The sequence below is a fragment of the Scardinius erythrophthalmus genome (assembly GCF_964197995.2).
Source record: "Scardinius erythrophthalmus genome assembly, chromosome: 1".
Classification (NCBI taxonomy): Eukaryota; Metazoa; Chordata; class Actinopteri; order Cypriniformes; family Leuciscidae; genus Scardinius; species Scardinius erythrophthalmus.
In genome coordinates, this window is record NC_138221.1 from 44197415 (window position 1) to 44207441 (window position 10027).

The 10027-nt window shown below is 35.6% G+C and overlaps 1 protein-coding gene across 1 annotated transcript in view; it reads left to right on the forward strand.

Moving 5' to 3' along the window:
* Window positions 1-10027, forward strand: part of LOC308697721 (uncharacterized protein) — a 34816-nt gene extending 24789 nt beyond the window's left edge. Inside the window, exons 14-23 of the mRNA XM_081377183.1 lie at window positions 409-717; window positions 1613-1930; window positions 2831-3139; window positions 4054-4371; window positions 5075-5392; window positions 6096-6416; window positions 7297-7614; window positions 7706-8017; window positions 9516-9652; window positions 9866-10027. Of these exons, the coding sequence (XP_081233309.1) occupies window positions 409-717; window positions 1613-1930; window positions 2831-3139; window positions 4054-4371; window positions 5075-5392; window positions 6096-6416; window positions 7297-7614; window positions 7706-8017; window positions 9516-9652; window positions 9866-9874 (2669 nt within the window). The 3' untranslated portion in view covers window positions 9875-10027. The remainder of the gene's footprint in view (window positions 1-408; window positions 718-1612; window positions 1931-2830; window positions 3140-4053; window positions 4372-5074; window positions 5393-6095; window positions 6417-7296; window positions 7615-7705; window positions 8018-9515; window positions 9653-9865) is intronic.

The window sequence follows — 10027 nt, forward strand, 5'->3', positions numbered from 1 at the left end:
ATGAGATTTCTTCTTGTTTTATACACAAAAGATAAAGGAAAAAGAAAAGAATAATAAGTTAAATATAAATATTGGCTACAACATTTAACATTGACGTTCAAACTCAAGAGCATCTGTGTGCTTTGCCTAATAAAGCATGTTGCACCAATTTTTTTTTTTTTTTTTTTTTTTTTTTTTTTAGTTTGGCAGGGACATTGTACATTAATAAAAACATCCTGTAAATGTACCACAATTAGCCAAAGGCTATTTTTCATCCGTAGTCCCTGGACAAGATGTTACAAGTCACCCTAAAGAAAATGTGATTAAAAATACATAATAGAAAATTGAATCATTACATTTTGAGAAAAAGCAAGCATTTTCTTGCTTTTCATGTCCTCTCTGCTTTCTCCTGTATGTTGCCACTTCCAGATCAGCCTGCAGCTGTCGTCTTAAAAGAACCTACAGAAAAGGAGTTAGAGAATGGGACAGCAACCTTCTTGTGTTCAGCCCGGCAGTTTTCGCCTAAAGCATACTCGTTTAAGTGGTTTCTGGATGGTAAGGAGGTGAAAAATGCGATAGACACCTATGACACAAGTGAGAAGAAGGCCTCAGTAACCTTGTATAGTGCAGCAAGCATTTTTCAAATCACTGCCGACAAATGGACGAACGCAGACGTAAAAGTTAAGTGCGAGTTCGACCACAAGACGGGAAAACAAGTCAGAGAGGCCCAACATCCAGGTATGTTTTCTCTTGAGGATTGTGAATGTTTCATTATTCATAAGATGTTTACCTCTCTCTAAATCTGTTGCACGTCTGATTTTTGTACATAGCTTCTATGCAAGAGTGCAGCGATATTGCTGTTGATATAGTCCAAGTTACATCCCTGAAATGTCTAAAATTTTACATTTGACAATGTAGCTACTTCATGTGTCCCTCTCTATTGTATTGCTGTTGGGTCAAGATTGATGATTTTCTTTGAGGAGGCTCATGTTTGAAGAGACATTTTAGCACACTCTTATAGTTTTGTCAAATCATTGATTTAAATTTTTTTAATGAACCTGCTTTTATATTTTTGTGCATGTCAAGCAGTTGTCCTTTATCAAAGTCTAATGACAGTAAATGTTTTACACTAGCTGAGAACAGCAAGGCTAAAGATCTAAAAAACATTAGAACAGAAAAGTACATAATATGCTTAGTCCTTTAGAAATACTTTTTCTCTGACCTCATGCCAGGGAATACAGTGGCATATGAGATGTCTTGTTTTATAAACAAAAGATAAAGGAAAAATAAAAGAAAATAATAAGTTAAATATAAGTATAGGCCACAACAATTAACATTTACGTTCAAACTCAAGAGCATCTGTGTGCTTTGCCTAATAAAGCATGTTGCACCAATTATTTTTTTTTTTTAGTTTGACAGGGACGTTGTACATTAATAAAAACATTCCTGTAAATGTACCAGAATTAGCCAAAGGCTATTTTTCATCCGTAGTCCCTGGACAAGATGTTACAAGTCACCCTAAATAAAATGTGATTAAAAATACATAATAGAAAATTGAATCATTACATTTTGAGAAAAAGCAAGTATTTTCTTGCTTTTCATGTTCTCTCTGTTTTCTCCTGTATGTTGCCAGCTCCACCGCCAGATCAGTCTGCAACTGTCGTCTTAAAAGAGCCTACAGAAAAGGAGTTAGAGAGTGGGACAGCAACCTTCTTGTGTTCAGCCTGGCAGTTTTCACCTAAAAAATACTCGTTAAAGTGGTTTCTGGGTGATAAGGTGAAAAATGCGATAGACACCTATGACACAAGTGAGAAGAATGCCTCAGTAACCTTGTATAGTGCCACAAGCATTTTTCAAATCAGTGCCGACACATGGACGAACACAGACATAAAAGTTAAGTGCGAGTTCGACCACAAGACGGGAAAGCAAGTCAGAGAGGCCCAACATCCAGGTATGTTTTCTCTTGAGGATTGTGAATGTTTCTATATTCATAAGATGTTTACCTCTCTCTAAATCTGTTGCATGTCTGATTTTTGTACATAGGCAACACATATATGCAAGACTGCAGCGATATTGCTGTTGATATAGTCCAAGTTACATCCCTGAAATGTCTAACATTTTACATTTGACAATGTATCTACTTCATGTGTCCCTCTCTATTGTATTGCTGTTGGGTCAAGATTGATTATTTTCTTTGAGGAGGCTCATGTTTGAAGAGACATTTTAGCACACTCTTATAGTTTTGTCAAATCATTGATTGAACTTTTTTAATGAACCTGCTTTTATATTTGTGTGCATGTCAAGCAGTTGTCCTTTATCAAAGTCTAATGACAGTAAATGTTTTACACTAGCCGAGAACAGCAAGGATAAATATCTAAAAAACATTAGAACAGAAAAGTACATAATATGCTTAGTCCTTTAGAAATACTTTTTCTCTGACCTCATGCCAGGGAATACAGTGGCATATGAGATTTCTTCTTGTTTTATAAACAAAATTTAAAGGAAAAAGAAAAGAATAATAAGTTAAATATAAATATGGGCCACAACATTTAACATTTACGTTCAAACTCAAGAGCATCTGTGTGCTTTGCCTAATAAAGCATGTTGCACCATTTTTTTTTTTTTTTGACAGGGACATTGTACATTAATAAAAACATCCTGTAAATGTACCAGAATTAGCCAAAGGGTATTTTTCATCCGTAGTCCCTGGACAAGATGTTACAAGTCACCCTAAAGAAAATGTGATTAAAAATACATAATAGAAAATTGAATCATTACATTTTGAGAAAAAGCAAGCATTTTCTTGCTTTTCATGTCCTCTCCGCTTTCTCCTGTATGTTGCCACTTCCAGATCAGCCTGCAACTGTCGTCTTAAAAGAACCTACAGAAAAGGAGTTAGAGAGTGGGACAGCAACCTTCTTGTGTTCAGCCCGGCAGTTTTCGCCTAAAGCATACTCGTTAAAGTGGTTTCTGGATGGTAAGGAGGTGAAAAATGCGATAAACACCAGTGACACAAGTGAGAAGAAGGCCTCAGTAACCTTGTATAGTGCAGCAAGCATTTTTCAAATCACTGCCGACAAATGGACGAACGCAGACGTAAAAGTTAAGTGCGAGTTCGACCACAAGACGGGAAAACAAGTCAGAGAGGCCCAACATCCAGGTATGTTTTCTCTTGAGGATTGTGAATGTTTCATTATTCATAAGATGTTTACCTCTCTCTAAATCTGTTGCATGTCTGTTTTTTGTACATAGCTTCTATGCAAGAGTGCAGCGATATTGCTGTTGATATAGTCCAAGTTACATCCCTGAAATGTCTAAAATTTTACATTTGACAATGTATCTACTTCATGTGTCCCTCTCTATTGTATTGCTGTTGGGTCAAGATTGATGATTTTCTTTGAGGAGGCTCATGTTTGAAGAGACATTTTAGCACACTCTTATAGTTTTGTCAAATCATTGATTGAACTTTTTTTAATGAACCTGCTTTTATATTTTTGTGCATGTCAAGCAGTTGTCCTTTATCAAAGTCTAATGACAGTAAATGTTTTACACTAGCTGAGAACAGCAAGGCTAAAGATCTAAAAAACATTAGAACAGAAAAGCACATAATATGCTTAGTCCTTTAGAAATACTTTTCTCTGACCTCATGCCAGGGAAAACAATAGCATATGAGATGTCTTCTTGTTTTATAAACAAAAGATAAAGGAAAAATAAAAGAAAATAATAAGTTAAATATAAATATAGGCTACAACATTTAACACTGACATTCAAACTCAAGAGCATCTGTGTGCTTTGCCTAATAAAGCATGTTGCACCAATTTTTTTTTTTTTTTTTTTTTTTTTTTTTTTTTGTTTGACAGGGACGTTGTACATTAATAAAAACATTCCTGTAAATGTACCAGAATTAGCCAAAGGCTATTTTTCATCCGTAGTCCCTGGACAAGATGTTACAAGTCACCCTAAAGAAAATGTGATTAAAAATACATAATAGAAAATTGAATCATTACATTTTGAGAAAAAGCAAGCATTTTCTTGCTTTTCATGTCCTCTCTGCTTTCTCCTGTATGTTGCCAGCTCCACCGCCAGATCAGTCTGCAACTGTCGTCTTAAAAGAACCTACAGAAAAGGAGTTAGAGAGTGGGACAGCAACCTTCTTGTGTTCAGCCTGGCAGTTTTCGCCTAAAAAATACTCGTTAAAGTGGTTTCTGGATGATAAGGTGAAAAATGCGATAGACACCTATGACACAAGTGAGAAGAATGCCTCAGTAACCTTGTATAGTGCCACAAGCATTTTTCAAATCAGTGCCGACACATGGACGAACACAGACATAAAAGTTAAATGCGAGTTCGACCACAAGACGGGAAAGCAAGTCAGAGAGGCCCAACATCCAGGTATGTTTTCTCTTGAGGATTGTGAATGTTTCTATATTCATAAGATGTTTACCTCTCTCTAAATCTGTTGCATGTCTGATTTTTGTACATAGGCAACACATATATGCAAGACTGCAGCGATATTGCTTTTGATATAGTCCAAGTTACATCCCTGAAATGTCTAACATTATACATTTGACAATGTATCTACTTCATGTGTCCCTCTCTATTGTATTGCTGTTGGGTCAAGATTGATGATTTTCTTTGAGGAAGCTCCTTTAGAAATACTTTTTCTCTGACCTCATGCCAGGAAAAACAATGGCATATGAGATTTCTTCTTGTTTTATACACAAAAGATAAAGGAAAAATAAAAGAAAATAATAAGTTAAATATAAATATAGGCTACAACATTTAACATTGACGTTCAAACTCAAGAGCATCTGTGTGCTTTGCCTAATAAAGCATGTTGCACCAATTTTTTTTTTTTTTTTTTTTTTTTTTAGTTTGACAGGGACATTGTACATTAATAAAAACATCCTGTAAATGTACCAGAATTAGCCAAAGGCTATTTTTCATCCGTAGTCCCTGGACAAGATGTTACAAGTCACCCTAAAGAAAATGTGATTAAAAATACATAATAAAAAATTGAATCATTACATTTTGAGAAAAAGCAAGCATTTTCTTGCTTTTCATGTCCTCTCTGCTTTCTCCTGTATGTTGCCAGCTCCACCGCCAGATCAGTCTGCAACTGTCGTCTTAAAAGAACCTACAGAAAAGGAGTTAGAGAGTGGGACAGCAACCTTCTTGTGTTCAGCCTGGCAGTTTTCGCCTAAAAAATACTCGTTAAAGTGGTTTCTGGATGATAAGGTGAAAAATGCGATAGACACCTATGACACAAGTGAGAAGAATGCCTCAGTAACCTTGTATAGTGCCACAAGCATTTTTCAAATCAGTGCCGACACATGGACGAACACAGACATAAAAGTTAAATGCGAGTTCGACCACAAGACGGGAAAGCAAGTCAGAGAGGCCCAACATCCAGGTATGTTTTCTCTTGAGGATTGTGAATGTTTCTATATTCATAAGATGTTTACCTCTCTCTAAATCTGTTGCATGTCTGATTTTTGTACATAGGCAACACATATATGCAAGACTGCAGCGATATTGCTTTTGATATAGTCCAAGTTACATCCCTGAAATGTCTAACATTATACATTTGACAATGTATCTACTTCATGTGTCCCTCTCTATTGTATTGCTGTTGGGTCAAGATTGATGATTTTCTTTGAGGAAGCTCCTTTAGAAATACTTTTTCTCTGACCTCATGCCAGGAAAAACAATGGCATATGAGATTTCTTCTTGTTTTATACACAAAAGATAAAGGAAAAATAAAAGAAAATAATAAGTTAAATATAAATATAGGCTACAACATTTAACATTGACGTTCAAACTCAAGAGCATCTGTGTGCTTTGCCTAATAAAGCATGTTGCACCAATTTTTTTTTTTTTTTTTTTTTTTTTTAGTTTGACAGGGACATTGTACATTAATAAAAACATCCTGTAAATGTACCAGAATTAGCCAAAGGCTATTTTTCATCCGTAGTCCCTGGACAAGATGTTACAAGTCACCCTAAAGAAAATGTGATTAAAAATACATAATAAAAAATTGAATCATTACATTTTGAGAAAAAGCAAGCATTTTCTTGCTTTTCATGTCCTCTCTGTTTTCTCCTGTATGTTGCCAGCTCCACCGCCAGATCAGTCTGCAACTGTCGTCTTAAAAGAACCTACAGAAAAGGAGTTAGAGAATGGGACAGCAACCTTCTTGTGTTCAGCCCGGCAGTTTTCGCCTAAAGCATACTCGTTTAAGTGGTTTCTGGATGGTAAGGAGGTGAAAAATGCGATAAACACCAGTGACACAAGTGAGAAGAAGGCCTCAGTAACCTTGTATAGTGCAGCAAGCATTTTTCAAATCACTGCCGACAAATGGACGAACGCAGACGTAAAAGTTAAGTGCGAGTTCGACCACAAGACGGGAAAACAAGTCAGAGAGGCCCAACATCCAGGTATGTTTTCTCTTGAGGATTGTGAATGTTTCATTATTCATAAGATGTTTACCTCTCTCTAAATCTGTTGCATGTCTGATTTTTGTACATAGCTTCTATGCAAGACTGCAGCGATATTGCTGTTGATATAGTCCAAGTTACATCCCTGAAATGTCTAACATTTTACATTTGACAATGTATCTACTTCATGTGTCCCTCTCTATTGTATTGCTGTTGGGTCAAGATTGATGATTTTCTTTGAGGAGGCTCATGTTTGAAGAGACATTTTAGCACACTCTTATAGTTTTGTCAAATCATTGATTGAACTTTTTTTAATGAACCTGCTTTTATATTTTTGTGCATGTCAAGCAGTTGTCCTTTATCAAAGTCTAATGACAGTAAATGTTTTACACTAGCTGAGAACAGCAAGGCTAAAGATCTAAAAAACATTAGAACAGAAAAGCACATAATATGCTTAGTCCTTTAGAAATACTTTTTCTCTGACCTCATGCCAGGGAATACAGTGGCATATGAGATGTCTTCTTGTTTTATAAACAAAAGATAAAGGAAAAAGAAAAGAAAATAATAAGTTAAATATAAGTATAGGCCACAACAATTAACATTTACGTTCAAACTCAAGAGCATCTGTGTGCTTTTCCTAATAAAGCATGTTGCACCAATTTTTTTTTTTTTTTTAGTTTGACAGGGACATTGTACATTAATAAAAACATTCCTGTAAATGTACCAGAATTAGCCAAAGGCTATTTTTCATCCGTAGTCCCTGGACAAGATGTTACAAGTCACCCTAAATAAAATGTGATTAAAAATAAATAATAAAAAATTGAATCATTACATTTTGATGCTTTTCATGTTCTCTCTGTTTTCTCCTGTATGTTGCCAGCTCCACCGCCAGATCAGTCTGCAACTGTCGTCTTAACAGAACCTACAGAAAAGGAGTTAGAGAGTGGGACAGCAACCTTCTTGTGTTCAGCCCGGCAGTTTTCGCCTAAAGCATACTCGTTAAAGTGGTTTCTGGATGATAAGGTGAAAAATGCGATAGACACCAGTGACACAAGTAAGAAGAATGCCTCAGTAACCTTGTATAGTGCCACAAGCATTTTTCAAATCAGTGCCGACAAATGGACGAACGCAGACGTAAAAGTTAAATGCGAGTTCGAGCACAAGACAGGAAAGCAAGTCAAAGAGGCCCAATATACACGTATGTTTTCTCTTGAGGATTGTGAATGTTTCATTATTCATAAGATGTTTACCTCTCTCTAACCTGTTGCATGTCTGATTTTTGTACATAGCTTCTATGCAAGAGTGCAGCGATATTGCTGTTGATATAGTTCCCCCCTCCCTTGAAGACATGCTGAAAAATAGACGAGGAGAGCTGAAGTGCAAAGCTTCTGGAGAAAATACAGGATTCAAAAAAATAGAGATTAAAGCAAATGATTTCATCATCGCTGAGGCATCAGAGGACGATGTCAAGAACAAAATAAAAGTGGAACTTAAAGTCCCTATAGGCTATGAAGAATGGAGCAATGGCACAACATTTACGTGCACAGTTGAACACTCAGTCCTATCACAGCCCAAGGAGGAGAAGTTCACCAGAGAAAAAGGTATGTTTTTTTCTTTTTGTAAAATGTTACACAGTTCTTGCTTCCACAAGGTCTCTTGATATATACAGTCTTCATTACAATTGACAATGAAGTTTATCAAAAAATAATAACAAGAAAATGAGTGACTCAGTATTCTGGTCTTAATTGTGAACTTGTCTTACTAGGTAAAGAAAGCAAAATACCCTCTGTTTACCTGTTAGCACCGCCAGAGTACAAAGAGGGGGAAATGGTGACCCTGACATGTTATGTGAAGGATTTCTACCCCAAGGAGGTGTTTGTGTCTTGGCTTGTTGATGATGAACCTGCGAATGGGTACAAGCACATAACTAGCCAGCCAATGCAGAATGATAAATACTTCTCGGTCTACAGTCAGATCACAGTGGATTCTTCCGAATGGACGAGTGGTACAGTCTACAGTTGTGTAGTGTACCATGAAACCATTGACGAAAAAATGCGCGTACTGACAAGATCTATTGCTGATTATACTGATAAGCCAGTTGTAATTAATCTGAATACCCCTGCATCCTGGAATATATCGTTTTGCATGTGATGTCTTCCTGTGATGCTTGTTGAGTGTCTATCTTGTTCATCTTGTGTTTCTTTTTGTTTTTGAGTTACATGTCCATAATTGTAAGTGTGTTCGTCTTTAATGTTTGTGGCTTCCTGCTTTTTGAGAGATTTTCATGCATATCACATTTAGTAAAAGACTAATAAAAAAAGAAACTAAGCATATTTCCTGTGCACTTAATTTATGTTATCGTGTCAGTTTTACATGTGTCTGTCCCTGTGTATATGTGAGCATATAAGGTCACAAAGACATCATAACATAACTCCAAATAAATTGAAATTTAAAAAATGAAAACATTAAACAGTTCAAATAATAATACATCAAAGTGAGACATTTTAAGAGTAGGCTACTTTAAAATATATATACTTACAATTTTTTAAATCATTTTATTCAGAAGACAAAGTACCATTAGCAGGCACATAAAACTCTAAATAATGAGAGTAAATGCTTACTGGTCGGTGTGTGTATTGTACGTCATTTGAACGGTTTGATATTATGATCACTCAGACACATAATGCTCTCCCTTTTTTTATAGTTCAGGGCATAGAGAATGATAATTCTTAGTCTCATCGGTTCATCTACAGCATGCCAAGACACATTCACAACTTCTTTGCCGTTTTGATTGATACATTCATGGTCACCTTTTTTTAAATATTTGAATTTTCAGAAACGATATGGTTCATTAAAGGTTCTTTGTCCCTTATTCTAATTGGTTTAATTTGACTGCATATTCCTGCCTTTAGTCCACCTGTCTAATTTTAAATAAGGATGGACAGGAGAATTGATTAAAATCTTCAAAATCCTGCCTTTAGTCTATTATTTTTTTAATAGTTTAAAATCATCACAGACACCAGGAATATGCCAGACTCTTATACTCAGCTTGTGTTGGACAGTGTCTTAATGTGAATGTGTTCTTGTTGGTTTCCGCAGCGTGGATCGTGTGGATAGAGCATCCCCTGTTTGAACCCATTGATACAGATGACAGTGGCAGTTCAAACACTGCTGTAACCTTTGTTTTCCTTTTCCTCATCAGCTTGTTCTACAGCATAGGAGCTACTTTTGTTAAGGTATACACTTTTATACACTTTTTCTAGCTAATTTTCTATTGAGGATAAACATGAGACAAGATTTTATAGGAGCATTTGAGTTGCTTGTCGTTTGGAGAAAGATGATGCAAAAAAAATGGCTTTGTGTTTTTATTGACATTTATTTTATTGATATATGCATGTTAAACAGAAATTGTTTTCATTGCTGTAATTGGTGTCAAATTATACTTTCAGGTGAAATGAAAGATCCCTTTAAGGACATGATGCAAGGCCTTTCAGAAGAACAGCTTTAAGACTATGACAGTTATTCTTTTTCTTCTTTTTTTTTGTAAATATGTGATTTGTGCAGTTTGTTTGTTTTTAGATTTTACTTTAATAAAAGAAAGAAACGATTTG